General features: G+C 45.2%; 1 protein-coding gene across 10 annotated transcripts in view; it reads right to left on the minus strand.

Annotated features, from left to right (window-relative positions):
• Rreb1 (ras responsive element binding protein 1) overlaps positions 1-16,791 on the minus strand; it is a 178,313-nt gene that overhangs the window by 50,151 nt on the left and 111,371 nt on the right. For all 10 annotated transcript variants that reach the window (XM_052157469.1, XM_052157470.1, XM_052157473.1 and 7 more), the window contains exons 2-5: positions 9,688-9,789; positions 5,915-6,020; positions 4,948-5,160; positions 434-523 (exon numbers count right to left, since the gene is read on the minus strand). In XM_052157469.1, coding sequence (XP_052013429.1) covers positions 434-523; positions 4,948-5,118 — 261 coding nt within the window. In that variant the 5' untranslated portion in view covers positions 5,119-5,160; positions 5,915-6,020; positions 9,688-9,789. The remainder of the gene's footprint in view (positions 1-433; positions 524-4,947; positions 5,161-5,914; positions 6,021-9,687; positions 9,790-16,791) is intronic.

The following is a 16,791-nucleotide window of genomic DNA, read 5'->3' on the forward strand; positions in this document are numbered from 1 at the left end:
GAGGACTTTGGGCTTGCAGCACTAAGAAGGCTGAGGCAGAGGACTGCTATGAGTACCAGGACAAAAGGGCTACAAACTGAGTTCAAAGCCAGCATGGTGTAAGATGTAAAGGTCCCCATGACTATTCCCCTTCCTCCACACACATATATAAGCACACTATGATCTTTCATTATGAGGTTTAGTCAATACTGTTACAAACAATAAGAAGCATTATATCAATATAAGTGATCAATTAACTGGATGTTCACGATCTTTGAAAAGCATATTCTGACCTAGACTATCATAGAAACATGACTGCAAAAATCACTTCATAAGTACCCAAGATTGCTAAAACACTAAATTTTAAACTCAGCTCACAACTTATTAGACAATTTAATTTAATTAAAATAAAATCATCCTGTTAATGAACAATAAAACAGAAGTAGGGGCAAACCTGACGGATGTGCGTGGTCAGCTGGTGCTGGGTGGTGCAGATCTTTTCACACAGGGGACAGTTGTAGGAAGACTTCTCCTCTTTCGTTTCCTAAAGCAAGGTTAAAACAAAGGATGATTGGCCCATCGCAGTGAACCGGTATCTTCTATTTTTGTAATAGGCCCATGTCTTAAGAGCTAGGTCTAAGCAGCTATAGTCATTATAGTGGAGCCTGTCCAGGTGTTTGTGCAGGCCACTCCCCAATCTGTCCTCAGTTTCCTTGTTTATAAATGGGAAAAATGACATAGGACATACTGTGCTAAGACTACATTAGTGGGGCCGAGAGGACCTAGGTGGGTGTCACTCACACCCAAGCTCCAAGCACCACTGCCTTTTGTTGTTTGCTTGTTATTGCCCCATGCAGCCCAGGTTGGGCCTGAACCCTTTCAGAAGCCTAGAACTCCATTCTCCTGCCTCCACCTTCCATGTGTTAAGATCGTAGGTCTCAAGCACCCTCAGGGACATAAGAAAGCAAAGAGATCCAACAGAAAGTCCATCCTACCGGGCGTCCTCAGTGCCCCAGAAATACTTCTCAGTGGGACTAACAAGGCTCTGCCCATGAAGCTTGCGTCTTTTTGGCGGTGCCCATAAATAAAGAACAAGAAGAGATCCGACCTCATCAAAACCAGTCAGCATGACAGCCCAGACAGAAGACTCCACAAAAGGTGACACCCCCCCCCAAAAAAAACAAAACAAAAAACAAAAAAACAGCTCACTGTTTGGTTAGGTGACTTGTTTTATTTTTCTTCAAAACATACAGGTCAAGCTTCCTTCAAGTAATATATTCTTACCTTTCTACAAAAAAGGCTAACTTCTTCCACTGACCCTTTGTTACAAGTTCCTCCTGCCAAGTAATTCATGAGAAATCACAAGGAATGCCCAATATTACCTCCTTACTCACACAAGACTCAAACATGAGTTTTGACATGGGTCCCTGTCTGTTCCTAAAACTAACTGCACTCATGCCTGTGCAGCTATCAGGAATTACAATGGTTGAATATTATGTCACCGGGCTTTCAAAAACAGCAGGATCATCCAGGAGCTCTGTACAATACAAACTTCTAGACTCTCAACATACTAGTCCAGGATTGCGGGGGGAATGCCTGAGATCTCCCCAGAAGATGCTTGACGGCTCGACCAGACGCTTGGGAGCACTTCCATGGAAGTGTGGAGGGGATCCAGAGCTCACACTGTGGCATGTCCAGCCAAGAGAAAGCATTTGGGGGAGATGTTAATGCTAAATGAAGTCAGAGGCTAGGGAGGAAGGGTCGCTAGGTGCTCTGGCCAAACTCTAATCCTGTTCTGGTCCTGAGTATCTCTGAGTAGATGTCGTCTCACCTGAACTCATTTGACTGTGTTTCTGCTTTCCCACTGTTAATACCAATTGTTGAGCACATGTTGATCAGTAAATTTATAGCCACATCAGGTTTGTTTTTCCCCCCCTCCATAATCCCTAGGAGATGGCCACTTAATATGGGTCCCAATTTCTGGAAAAGGAAACTTTAGAGTGCAGAGGGACAAGGGACTTGCTCCAAAACAGAGAACAATGAAGCACTGACACCAGTTTAATCCTCAGACTAGCTGCTCAAAGGCCCACACCCAAACCATGATACTGTATAAAGTCTGACCCCGAGGCACAGAAAAAAGCCTTGTGATGTTTGTGAGAGGAGATGAGAATAATTTACCCTGACCACTGTGAAAACAAACGGCACCATGAACCAGACAGATGGATGTGGGGTGATGCCCTGTTTGTGGCTGCTTTCTCTTTCTCTCTCTTTGGAACTGGTCTCAGTCTAAGCACCTTTCTGGCTGAGGAAGTGGGTCAGAGAACTAGGCCAGTCAAGCATTCTCTCTCTCAGATGCTAAGGAAATTGAAGATCCCAGAGACATTAAAAAACAAAAACAAAAACAAAAACTCTGGCTTCACCCAGTTATCTGTACACTTCTAGTTCTTAGAGGCACAATAAGAAAGAGTATGCCTCACACTTAGGTCAAGACTTCACAGAAAAGCCAAGCTCTGAAGTGTTTTTATCAATTCATCAGATTAACAATACTAGTTTTTTTTTTTAAAATAAGGAAAAGATTCAACAGTACATTATATTAATGTGAATTTTAAAAACCCAGGCAGATACTGGCTTTAGTCCCTGAAAAAACTGAGGCAGGGGATTGCTTGAGCCTATAAGTTCATGCTAGTCTGGCAACACAGTGAGACCTTGTCTCAAAATAACCTCTAGGCATCCAAGTGGCCAGTCACTTGAGGAGACATATTTTAATAAAATCATCGTGTGGTCACCTTGAAGTAGACAGCAGGCACACTGTGTGGAGGCACAGAGCGCTGACTGATGTTGACTCTAGGGTTGATCATTAACTTTTGCTAAGCTTGAAGCTGGTAATACTGTCGTGTAGGCCATAACGTAAGTTCACAAAACCGTGGTGGTCCGTGGAAGCAGATTTACTAATTTTTAAAGGTGAACAGCGAGTAAAAGAACATTTTGATGATGGAAAAGCCCACTAAAGGCTTCTGAGCTCAGTTATTATAGTCACGCCGGTGGGAGAAACAAACTTCCTGAGCTGAGAGATAAAATTAGCAGCTAATGTGATAACTAACCAGTCCATAGAGAAACAAACTGGTGCCCGTGTCAGCATCCGGCTGGGGCTAATCTCTCCTGGAATGCTATGGTCACATGGACGCAACCTTTCCCAGGGCACCCTCCTTTCTACTCTGCCTGTCCAGTTGTCAGGTAAGGTCACTTCCGCACCCCCTAAGCTGTCTACGCACTGTGTTTTGTTTTTTTAAACTTGGTGCTGTATTTAGCAGGCTACCTCTGGCCTAGGTCTCGCTTCTAAACACAAAGCCACTCTATTGGATCCCTGAGGGAGAAAGGAGTGGATAGTAAGCGTCTCAGTTACTTACACTGCACACTGACTTCTTCACTCCCAGGTCCAGAGGCGGAAGGAAGGAATGGTGGCTGTCTTAGTGACCCTAACTCTCTCTGTACTGGGAGGAAGCAGAGCCTAGCCTGAACCAGGGCGGCTATGCCATGCCGTGCCACCCAAGGAGAAGCTCTTGCCCATGCTCCTCTCATTCTTGTTAAAGCTGAGAAGAATGAGGAAGACAGTGAATGACCTCTCATTTCTTACTTATCCTTGAATGCTTGACAGAGTAGCTAAAGGGAGCAGAAGCTAGGTCTATTGTTAGATGAGATGACAAGACAGAGAGACAGATGGAGAGATGGACAGACAGGCATATGAGAGTGGAAATAAACCTTTTCTTCCCAGGGCTAGTGTTCCTTCTGTGCTCAGGCTGAGTATTTTCTCAGGCACCCACAGGAAGAGAGGCACACGAAGGCAGAGGGAAAGAGAGAGAGAGAAAGAGTTATCAATGCTCCAAGCCACGATCACATTCCCGAGCTCTGTCAAGGCCTCAGGCGTGCGGCGAGGAATAGAGGCATGCACACTTACACGCTGCAGGGAACACGGAGCCGCTGCCACCTCCTAGAGGACACAGAGACCTAAGAACCTGAGCCTTTGTCAAAACCCATCATAGATGTTCTCAGAGAGAAGTCTGCATAAGAACAGTCATTAGTTCACAAAAGCCCCATCAGTTTGTCCTCCTGTCCATGCTGGCTCCCAGACACTCTGAGAAGACTACCTTGTCTCCAAATAAGGTGTAGTGTGTCCACATTATACCAACAGGAAACTGTTGGGGAGGTCATTTGACATTATATGATTTCAGAGATGAACTGAAAATTATGTGCCCTCTGCTACCTTGTTAAAAATATCGCCAGCAACATCTTGTTAAAAGTGACCCATTTGTTCATTAACTGAAAAAGACAATGCCTTCTTCCCAGCAGAGGAGACAGGGGTTTTTCTAATAACGTTCATTCCTCCCAAATTCTGTTGATATAATTACTCTTTCCAATCTCCCCTGATCCTGTGACCACTGAAAACTCAAGAGGATTAAGCAGAGTGAACTCGGGGCTTTGCACTGCTCTGAGCCAGCCGAGCACAAGCCTGTTCCATTTGATGGATCCTAATTGGGATTCTCTGAAGCCAAAAGCTAGAATAGAAAGCTGAACCCTGAACAAATAGGAGCTTATTTGAAGATTTTTTTTTCTTTATTTCCACAAGAAGCTAGCTTAGAAAGAAAACAAACAAACAAACAAACAAGTTAATCAGCATCACAGCAGAGGCAGCCCAGTTCATTCTATTAAACAGAAGCTTGGGCCTAAGGGAAATCACAGGGCAAAGAACAAGGGCCCGTTCCCTGAAAGACACCATGGCATAAAAGATTTCCTCTATACAAGGATATAAATCATGAAAATATTTGCTCCTGAAAAATGATGAAAGACTTTAGGTCACCTGTAATTCAGGACGTGTCCAGGATTTCCTCTTAGGCAGTGTGGAAATGTCTACTCTACATTCTCCCAAGACTAAATCCACTAGCTGCTACCACCCAAGCCACAAACCCTTACCTGGTTCCTTCTGCCAATCCGATTTGGTCCTGGAGGCTTCATGGGGGACTTGATGCCCTGGGGGCTCCCGCCATTCTCAGTGACACTGGCTGCGCTCATTACTGCTGACATCATGGTGTTGATGGAAGACAGGTCTGAGCCTTCCAAACCAATGGGTGAATTTGACGTCATCGAGACAGGTTTTTATGCTTCTAAGACGTCTCTGCTATAGAACTGAAAGACAGAAACCAGTGATGTTCCTGAGAACATCTGAACACTTCCATCTGAAGTGAGTTCTTTTTTTCCTCCTATGTGTATTGTGTGGCATGTTTTGTGTTTGCATGTTAGTAGGTACATGTGTCCATATGTATAGTTTCCTTGATAGTCACCTACTTTTATGCACAAGGAAGTGTCTCATACAGAAAGAACCCAGAGGAAGTGTCTCACGCAGAACCCAGAACTTGCTGATTTGGCTGGTCTACCTATCCCACTTGCTTAAGGATTCTGTCCCTGCCTCCTAAGCACTGGGTTACAAGGTATGGTGGGTTTGTGTGTGTTGTGTACGGTGCACACCTAGCTTTTAATGTGGGTGTTGGGGTTTCAGACTTTGATCCTCATACTTCCACAGGAAGCAGTTTATCCAGTGTGCCATCTCCCTAGCCCAAGCTCTCCCTAATCTTTAGGAGCAGAGTTCAGAAAGGCCTGAGACTTTCCAAGAGGAAACAGAGCTACCATTTGGTCAGCACCCTCCGCAGACCCTGTACTTGCTTTCTTCTAATTAAATGTTCTATACTTAAGAACTTGCTGATAGGAAACTTCAGGTTTCTTCTAACTGCACACAGTTTAAAGAGGGTGTGTATGCCAATTCTATAGACACCAACACTGCTGTAATTATAACCAAATTTAAAACCAACATCAAAAAGCCTGTTTACAAAAATAAAGAAAAGACACCTTTGCCTTATAAAAGAACCGGCTCCTTGCTAATTACCTCCATTTTCTGCCCCAAGTGATAGTCCCTTGCTGAGGCTGTCATACACACGGAGCAGGAATGGCTCTGCTGAGCCCTTTTCTTGCCTTGGTATCACTCCTTTACACTGGAAGACAAACAAGAGACGCTGGATTAGTTAATTCATCAAGGAAACTGACTCAGTACTACTGGCTGGGAGTAAATGGCACATGCCTCTGAAGACCTCTGACCCCAGACACGGAGGTGTGAGAACCTGAGTTCAATGCTAAGCAGGGCTATGGATAGAGACTCGCATCTCAGAAAAGAAAGAGATTCAGTCTTTTTGCTTAGTAACAAAACTGTGAAACCATTTATTTGCTGTAAGCTCAGATCATTATACTCACAAAATACAAGGGCAAAGTAAGTCATCTTTTTCTCAAAAAACTGTATGATGTGGCTTTTCAATCTAATGTCCCTACTGCCTCAGTACTCTCAAAAGCCAAGGCATTTTTACAGTATTTTACTCTTTTTCAGCTACTATTTCACACCAAATTTTCTTTTAGACTACACCCCATTTCTTCACAGATCCCCACTTGACCCACTCCATTTCTCATTTCTTAAGAGCTCAGAATCTAGACAATACTAGGTCACATCTAGAAGACATTGGGTGACAGGAAACGAATGACTACATGGACATTCATAATCCAAGCCACATCAAAATTGACTTTAGTCCTAACCAAAAGATAAAATACATGGGAGTACTCAGTAGTATGGAATTGTGTTTGGCATATACGAGACTTTACTTTCAATCCCCAGCACGTCCCCTCAAAACAAAAATGTGCCTCACACTGTCATGATCTGATGTGTTCCCACAAAAGTTGGCATTAGAAACTATATTCTCAAGGTCATAGGCTGATGATTGGTCTTTGGAGGCGGGGCCTGTGAGAAGGCTAGAGGGATCCAGTGAGGGGGGCACAGCAGGAAGGGGATCCAGAAGGCCCACCTTGCCTACCAAGGAAGAGACAAAGGTCAGGCCTGAACGCTGCTCCCACGTGCAGCAGACCGTTTACAATGATTAAAAAGTGTCTGTGTGCTTGGTTTCTCTCTTTTTTGAGGAAGAAACATGAAGGCAGGCGGGAGTGCACACAGAAGAGCATACGCACTCCATTTTAAATAGACTGGTAGCAAGCACGTCATCAGTTCCCGCTGTAACCAGCCAGCATGTACCCATTTCATTCCTAAATGAGCTCACCTCTTTTAAACATGCTCCTCTGTGTTTTTAATGCACAGAAAAGTTTAAGATAGTTGACTAGAAATGGTGACTCTAATTCTATTATGTGGGTAAAGAAAGAGAAAACAAATCTTTCTACCAATTTATACCAGGCTTACATGCTGATCTTTGGTTTTACCACTGTCTTTTTGTTTGTGGTAGACAGGGTTCTGGTTGTCCTGGAATCCTCTATGTAGACTAGGTTGACCTATAACTCACAAGAGATTCCCAATGACCTAATCTCAAGAGTGCTGGGATTAAAGGTGTAATTAAAGGTCTTTCTGTTGTAACCCAGACTGGCCTCCTTCAGATATACTCATACTAGAATATTTATTAGTCTTTTCAAAGAAGTTATACAGACTCTGGATTACTTTTATATTTCTGTTGAAAGCTGGTATATAGACATGCACAGGAATATACCCGGGCATGAATCTTTCTGACTCTGCTGTTCTCTTGTGATGATGTCCCCCACTGCCATCCGAGGAACCCTTAAGGTTGGAGTGAACAGTGGGCAGTACCTGTAAGCAGCAGGTTAGGTGGGGAAGCCAGCTCATTTTATTTTTTGTGCTGGAATTAAATGTGTGCATCACCATGCCCAGTCACATTTGTTCCACCATGTCTAGCTCAATAGGAAGTGACAGAACATATATTCACTCTATAGAGACAAACTACCAATAATTCCTGCTCCACAGTCATGATACCAAAGATGGGGTTTTTCAGTCTAAGTAATGAAAACACAGGCTGTCAATCCAGCATGAGTTCATTTAACTGGTTATGTGTATATTCTAGCTACCTAGCATCTTTTCCTACCTGAAAGGGAGAAGAGCCTTGCCAGCTTGTCCCCACTGTCTGGACAGGAAGACACTGGCTACACTTATTTCCTCCTGGGGATAAAGTGTAAAGAGTGGCACTAAGAACCCGTCAGTTTACTTCCCATATTTGAAAGGTTAAGTAAACAGCAGCATGGATTTAGGGGGAGCTCTGACTTCTGGTAAGAATGCAGGTAACACCAGGAGAGGAGACGGAACACATCCCGAGTGGGTGTCTCGGAAGCACCAGCATGCTGTCCTCAGAGCTGGGTACAGCTTCACACCTGTCTGCTCTGGGCGGGGTCTGGCTCGGGAATTTTCCTTTAGGATCATGGAACAGGGCAGAAGGGGAAAGCCTAGTGCGAACTCAACGCTGTTCATCGTTCTGCTTTAGAAAAACATCGAAAACAACATTCACCTTTACATTAATGCTTGGGGTACAGGATAAGCTAACTAGAAACAAGATGGCCAGTTCTAGCTGATCCTATGTAACCACCCAGCAATATAGAACACCAACCTTCCAATTGAAAACATTTAGCCTGCTCATATTCAATCTCACGAAAGGCAATTTCCCCCTTTGATTCTCCCTCCTAGGCTGGACCCCCAGGTACAATGTTATTTCCCATGCACGCTTTGAAGAGTACACCAATACCCATTCTCTAACACCCATTCCAAGTCTCAGAGAGAATCCTGTGCTTGTACTTTGTGGGGTTAAGTTGTTAGGGCCCCTACCTACTGGCCTAAGATTATTTTAACAGTTTAAGGTCCCTGTGCAGTGTGTGTTTGTCTAACTCAATAGTTACAAACCTAGAAAAATTTTATTCTCTCTCCCACACAATTTCTTCTTTCTATGTACTTCTGCCCTATGTAGTACAACTGGGCTCATTTTTAAAACAAAAATAACAACAACAAACCTGCTGAGATAACTCTGTAGATAATGGTGCTTGCTGCCATACTTGACCACACCTGAGTTCAATCCCTAAGGTCTACATGTCAAAGGGAAAGACCTGACAGGCATAGATTACCCACTGGCACAAGCCCAAAAATCTTTAAAATAAAAATCCCTGGCCCTGGACAGGCAGTGGTGACACATGCCTTTAATCCCAGCACTTGAGAGGCAGAGGCAGGTGGACCTCTGAGTTTGAGGGCAGCCTGGTCTACAGAATGAGTTCCAAGACAGCCAGGGCTACACAGAGAAACCCTGTCTCGAAAACAAACAAACAAACAAAAAACACCACCACCAACAAAAATCCCTGGCCCCTTTTTAATAATGTCCAACTGGAGTCAGAGAAGAAAGACCCCAGATGAAGCTCTCAAATCACAGATGTGACTGACCAACCGACACTACCAAGCTGATTGTTTCAGTTTTACTGTTCTGGTTTTGAACCTGCAGTTTGGAACTGGGAGTCAGGAGGAAAGAAGAAAAGAGGAAGGAGGAGGAGGAGCAGCTGAAGTTTTGCTTCCTGTGAGGTAAACCCTGAGCATCCTATTCTGAGACTCCTCATCCCACACCAGAGACTTAAGAGAACAAGAACCAGCAAGTTGCAGTTACAATTTTAACCCAATTTCTCTCTGTGCCTTGGGAAGGAAGAATGGATGAGGTATGGGGAGGAGGGTGGGATGGGATGAGCAGGGGGCCTGGGAATGCAGAACGATAGATAATTCAAGTGGAGAACAGGACAGGGAGTGCACTCGCCATTACTGAGACTCAAGGAAGCCTATAAAGGGTAACTAACCTGTTTTCTTTGTTATGTTGAGGAGCTGACGAGGACTGGTCCCAAATGTGGACAGGGTCACACCTTAAAGCCACCACTTCTGGAGCACAGAGTTGGAACAACCTGAAAAAACAAAAGATAACATTAAAAGGGCTTAAAAGAAAATTTTCTGCTTCTGTCTAATTTCCTCTACTCAGTGCCACCATGATGAGGACGATCCCCATCCAGTATCTGCATCCGTGAGCAAGCTGTCAGCTGATTCCACCAGAATGTACAAGTGCTGCTGAAAGAGAGTAGGCCTTCAGCAGCTAGGCCCCCCACCCACTACCTCTACCCAAGTACATCCCACATGCCGGCGATGCTGAGGGCTCATTAGTGCCTCATGAGAATGCTCAGAATGCTAGCTCTAGGTGGAGCTTTGAGCATCCCAGTGGTGTGGTAAAAGTACTGGAATGTGGCAAAGCACCTGCCTAGCATGTGAAGCCCCAGGTTACATCCCCGGCACCATAAACACCAAATAGAGACAAAAATGGCTGAACAGACTCAGAAGATTCTCCAGCATAAAGGAAGAAAAGAGAAACAACACTTGCTGCCAGCAGAGACAGAGGAAAGAGAGCTGAATAAGAAATGAACAACTAACAATGCCTTAAGGTAGAGATTTCTACACATATGGTGACGCTGCCTGACATATTCTAATTAAGACCAAATGCATGCCCTGCTTTCTGTAGAAGATACAGAAAGCAGCCCTCGGGAGTCCGAGAATGTCTGCTCTTGGGGTCTACAAGCGCTAATATAAGGGTTGGGCCTGCTGCTCAGCCCAGAGAAAGGTGCATGCAGCAGGTTCTGGAGCCACAACTCATGTTCTCAACACAGAAACAAGACTGCAATACAGGGGGTACCTAAGAGGCAAACAACTCAGTGAGCCAGCACCTGCCTAGCACATGCAGGAGCTCCAGGTTCCATGTGCAGCAGTACCACAGAAGTGGGGGGGGGGGGGGGGTGTAAACAAGGAGGCCAAGATGCAGCTGTCTGGCACATTTCCTCACTGTTTTCTTCATCTGGAAACAAGCTGTGTATGTGTACCACATAGGTATCCTCGAGCTTAGAGGTCATCCGCAAACACCTCCCAAGCACCTTTGTCAGGACTGGTGGTCTGTATGGATGAGAACACCCCACCGCCCTTAACTGTCACAAGCAGTTCCTGGGTTGTGACACCAAGATTCCCCCCAGCAGTTTTTCTATTTTCATACTTTGGTGACTCCATTCTCTTTCCTTATGTTATTCTCTTTGAAAAGTTCTTTGGATTGTAGAATATTGGGAAATAAGGAGCAACGTACAGGATGACTGAGCCACGGAGACCCTCCCTTCCGGAGGCACCTCATACAACCTAGTATTCTCCACGTGAAGAAAAGCAAAAATCCTCCCTCAGGAACAGTCACAGACTCAACATTTTTGTTCACTATTAAAATAAGTAATGGGAGCTGCCTACCGAGATACAGCTGGGTAAGGATCTTTGCTTTACTGCTATATGACACGTGTTAAAGAGAAAGAAGATGGGGTACACAGCTCAGTGCTAATGATTTGCCCAGCAACAGGTCAGTGGCAAAGCATTGGCCTAGTATTCTTGAGGTCTTAGATTCATCCCTTTCACTTATACCACTGTGGGAAAAAAATGTACAAACTTTCTTTGATTGTATTAATTTTTAAAGTAATTGGAGGTTGTGGGTGTAACTTCCATGGTAGAATATTTGTCTACAATGCTGAGGCCCTGGGTTCAATGCTAACCACTGGAGAAAAAAATAATATCATGAGTAAGAGCGCAAATGATTTTTAAAATAGAATGATAAATTTAGAGTCTAGAAAGGAGAGTGCCTCCTATTTTTTGGTAAACTGTCAAGATCTCCAAATAAGTGGAGTCCTACAAGTATGCTTCAGAATTGGAGACAAGTGTTGGGAATTAAAAATCTCCAGAACCTAAAAATCCCATTAAAATTATTTTAGACTCAGGGCCTTCTCTCTCCATTAGCACGCCCAAGTAGCTTCCCCCACAAGAACCATGGGGAAGATGCAGGGCAAGCAAAGGGTCGAGTCGCAGCATCCTCTGACCTTGATGTAAATGATTTGGTTGAGCTGGATTACAAGAGCCCCCTCCCTGTTTATTTTGAGTGGTCTAACGGAGCCATAGAGGATGGAAAAATACAAGGCTGTTTTTCAAAAGGAAAACGTCAAGATATCCCTTACCTCGTCACCACCACCTCAGAAAAATGGGGGTGGGGTGGGGAGTGTTATTTCTAGTTATACCCTAGAAGAGAAAAAGGTGACAAAGACTTTCTATAGCATTTGGAGGGGGTGGGTCTGGGATATTGAATATCTAGATGTTCCTTCTCAGAAGTCTTGTGCAAAGTCAGAGAGAGGCAAGATATCTCACAGAAGGCAGTGGTCTCTCTGGGAGGAGGAAGGGCAGGGGGAGGCCAGCCCCACCTCCGACCCCCCAGATAAGGGACAATGCTTTGTAAAGCCAGAAAGAGATTAAGGAGCCTGTCTCCAAGTCTAGGGAGATAGCAACAGAATGAAAGGTAAAAGCAAGGGTGGTCTAGAAGTAAAGAGTGACACCCCAGCTTCTGAAGATGAAATCTGTCCTCGGGCTCCCATGAAATGTGGAGTAAGTTTGGCCGTTCATAATGCTTGACCAAAAAGGCTACAGCGTAAGCTCTATAATGTCCACAGGAACAAAGGACGGCTCATCAGGGATGCGTGAGGAGAGAGCTGCCCTGCCCTGGCCTGGCCAATCTTCACCAAGATGCAAAGTAGGAAGAGTATAACTGAAGCACTTGACAAACCACAAAAACATCTAAAGAGGGGGACTAGACTGGAGACAGAACCTAACCTGACTAGATGTTCCACCATGTGCAAGCCTGCCTACCCCCAAGCCCAAGGCAAACCTGTGTCTGTTAACCAGGATGGCCTTGTGTGTGCTCTGAAGGCTGAGAGAGCAGAGATGTTGGCTCTTTGAGTTCCAGCATGTTGATGTGTTTCTTAGCTTAGGGGCTAGGCTACACCTTGAATAGGGTGGTACCCATGAAAGTCACCAGGCCCTACCCTATAATGAAGGAGGCTCAAGCACTGTGCAGCAGCAGCATCAACCACCGCTTAACTGAGCACTGTGGGGTGCTAGAGGCAACTCTGTATTGCTTCCTTTTGCATAAAGGTGGGGTGCTAAGAGACTAGGAATGTACTCCTGCCTGGTTTTACACAGTTCAAGTTTATTTAAGAGACAAGCATGATAGTAATGGGTGAGATGGGCATTCAGGGTTGGAAGAACAGATACATGATCTACCTCTTTAGTTGTCTTTTGCTACTTCTTTCAATAGACTACAGGAAATGAGCACCCTTTTAACCCATCATTCTAAAGCTCTCCAGGCTTTAGCTCAAGTTGGCTCTCTGGCGTTGTCACCCACAGGTACCCAGGGCTACCTCTCCTCTCAGTTTCCTGCCCCTAAGTATACATGACACCTCCTTAATCCTTATGGACCCAAGCCTTTTCATCTCAAACAAGAAGACATATCTAACTCTGCCATCATATTTAATAATAATTTTTTAAAAAGCACCCCACCATCAATTGATATCTCTGAGGATTAATCTTGCTTTGCAGATGAAGCAACTACTCAGAAGAGGTACTTTATTTGCCCCTGAAATACTGTTACCTGGAAGAACAAACTGATGCAATGTTTCTTGTGGATAAGATGCGTGATGCCCCATGCAGGGCTTGGGAGCACAGGTGCTCTCCTGATTTCTCACAATTGTAGCACGAGTCACTTATGCTCTTTCAATTACCCAAGGCCTAGCCTTCCATTTCTCATCTGTATCTGGGCAAGAAAAGAAAGGGAGTGCTCCCCTTCCTCCTCATCTCTGTCCTTGGCCAAAGGAATGAGGCGGGTCTGGCCTTCAAAGGAGAGACATTCTCTCGCTGTGTACAGGGACCCAGCCTTTATATGAAGTTCAGGAAGGCTAAAGGGAAGTCCTACAACTCAATCTCAATTATTTCCTGGCCCAGTCCTGTGGAATGGCTGCTTCTAACTTATCCATCACTAGGAGAACCCAAGTCTTCCAGGTTATGTCTGCTTCCCCAGAAACTGCGTGCAGGCTTGGATAAGAGGAGTCCACACTCCTGAGTCATAGGACAGACAGCTGTGACAAATTAACAAACCAACCAGCTTTGTATATTAGAAATAGGGGACAGGGGCTGGAGAGGCAGTCCAGTGGTCAACAGCACTCACTGCTCTTTGCAGCGGATCCTGGTTCATTTCCCAGTATCCACATACTGGTGCTCACAACTACCTATAACTCCAGTTCCACGGGATCTGATACCCTTTTGTGGCCTCTAAGGACATCTGCAGTATATATAATACATTCACAGTCACTCATAAATTTTTCTTTAAAAAAAAAAGGAGACAGAGGGTAGTAGTCAGATAGCATAGATTAACTAGACCAATATAATTTAAAGGAACTCTTACTAATGATTTTACCTAGACAGCAAGAAGCTTAACTGACATGTGAACACTCACGTCAAAGGGCACAGGCGCTCCTCAATCTGAAGTGGAGCTCCATCCCAACAAACCCAGTAATGGCTCAAAATGCCTTTCATGCCCAGACCAATATAACACCCTAGCGTATTGTTCCCACAGCACACTGTAGAACATCAGTTGTGTCCACTCCCCATGTAGGCAGGAATGGAAACTGTAGCTATCTGGCCAGCATCAAGAGAAAGGCTCAGACCATTGCTAATCAGAGAGAAGATCCAAACCCCAAATCCCAAGAACGCATTATTGTACAAAGTTTTAAGTTGGTAATTACCTATAGAGCTTAGCCTTTCACCAGAAATGAAAACCCATGGCTTCTACTTCGAGCTTAACCCTCTGGGGAAGCCTGGCGGCCCTCCCCGAGGCTCTCTGGGGGAGTGTATTTAGTCACCCTGAGAACCAGCTCATGAAGGTGAACAACAAGGTCAAAACAGCCCAGGATTTACACTAACAACCTTTCAGAGAGCCACTGGCCTATCAAGCCAGCAAGAAACTGAAGCAGAGACTCAGGACCGAGTTCTAACTTTGCGTTTACTTACTACAACTAAATATGAGAAGAGAAAAGGAAGTCATCTACACTAGTCCTGTTTCCTGGGTCCCTTCAGAGAAACATTTTGGATATAAGCTTCAGACAGGGTGTGCCTGAACCGCAATGCATGGGTGACCATGCAGTCCTGGTCATGCCACTTCTCCAGCAAATAAATGCTGTTCTTCAAGCCTATGCTAATCCTTGAAAACTCACTTTGAGACTGGAGCGCTTTGGCTAGGAATTCTGTGGATCTGGACAACCTCCCTGTGTCTTCTTCGTCACTCCTGGGCAATAAGGAATGTGGTGGCAAAGGACGGAGAGGGAGAGTAAAGAGTGAGGGAGCATGACTATTGCTCCTACAGCTTTAGCACTAGCTCAGGATCTACTGAGGCACTCCTCTTGGACGCAGAGAAGGAGGGAGGATGGGAGGAAGAGGGAGTAGAGAACACTCCTTCCACAGCTCAGTACCTGTTCAGCATCTTCAATGCCCTGGGTTCTATCCATAGCACCATAAAGATGAAAAACAAAACAAAATGCAAACTGCTGGAAAGACAGTTTTTGGGTGTGTGCCGGCTGGACTGAGCCTTGTCACAGTAGTGACTCCTCCTCCTACACCTCTTTGCTTCTTCAAGGGAAGCAAAGCAAGCAGCACCTTCCCCCACCAGAGGCGCCCCTGTAAGCACACTGCACTGAAGAAGCACATCTTACAGGCAGTATCTAACAACTGCCAAATTCACAAGGCCAAGATGCAGCTGCCACCTGGCAGCCATTTGTCAACCAGCACCCTCCTCCCTTGGGAGGGGAACACGGGTGGCCCTTGGCACCAGGCTGTGAGAAGAACGAGTCCCTGGCCCTTTCCCCAGGCAGGCCAGACTTTTCCTAAACATTGTTTTTCTGCTTGGCTACTAGGTCCTATATTCCATCTCTTTCTTGCCTAGTTTATCAGAAGCTACTCTATACTAAACAGCCTAGGGAAAACCGGGTAAGTGGTCAAGGTGGTCTGCAGATGTACAAGGAATGCCGTGTGCACAAGAGCAAGAGAGAGACAAGTGTCCTTCCTCCCTGGAGTGCATGGTCAGCTAGTTTAGGGTGGGGCTAACCTCAACTCCGGCCCTACCCTACCTCCAGAGCAGTTCTAGCTTATCAGGAAACAACAGGTACAGGGAAGGCTAGGGAGGGGCCTTTGTATACCTGTTGTAGAACTTAAAACTGGAAAAGACAAGACAATGAGTCACAGAAAACAGGATTCAACTTAAGAGTATACCAGAAGCCTGCTTGTATTCATGTATCATACTTCCAGAGAACAGCTGGGGACATAAGTACTTTTTATGTATTTAGTCCTCCTACGAATCCTATATAGTAATGACTGTTCTCTGCTGGATGCTCCAATGATCTTGTAGGATAGTGACAGGTCTTCATCGGGATTCTGTGGCTCCAAGATTCTCAAGTCACCAGAAAAGCCATTGAAAAACCCTTCAGTTGAAGGACATGAGAAAGCTAAAGGCCTGGGGAACCAAGGCAGTAGAAAAACAAGAGCCTGAAGCTAGAGAGGCTGGGAAGAAGAGAACGTTCTGAAACACACAGCGCTGGCTGCAACTGCTGCAGGAGGAGGCCCATGCGCTCATCCGGCAGGCCCACCCAGACAAACGTGACAATCGGTGGAAGGCACGGCACAAAGGAGCTGTGCTGGGACCCGGGATTCTTCAAACCAGACTTTCTGTGTGTTTGCTGGGTAGAGGGCACTTCATCTTACGGTTCTGGATAATAGTTCATCACTGAAGGCTATCAGAGCAGGACCCTGAAGGTGGGGCCTGAAGCTGGGCAGTGGACAGATGCTACTGACTGGCTAGCTCTGGCTTGGGACTTTAAGAAAACAAAACAAAACAAACATATTTATTGTGTATGGAGGTGAGAAGGCAGCTGCTCTCTGTCGATCATGAGCTCCTGGAATCAAACTTGGGTTTTCACGGTTGGAGGCAAGCACCTTTATTTGCTGAGCCATCTTGCCAGCCTTAA

Source organism: Apodemus sylvaticus, chromosome 14, assembly GCF_947179515.1.
Source record: "Apodemus sylvaticus chromosome 14, mApoSyl1.1, whole genome shotgun sequence".
NCBI classification, from domain to species: Eukaryota; Metazoa; Chordata; class Mammalia; order Rodentia; family Muridae; genus Apodemus; species Apodemus sylvaticus.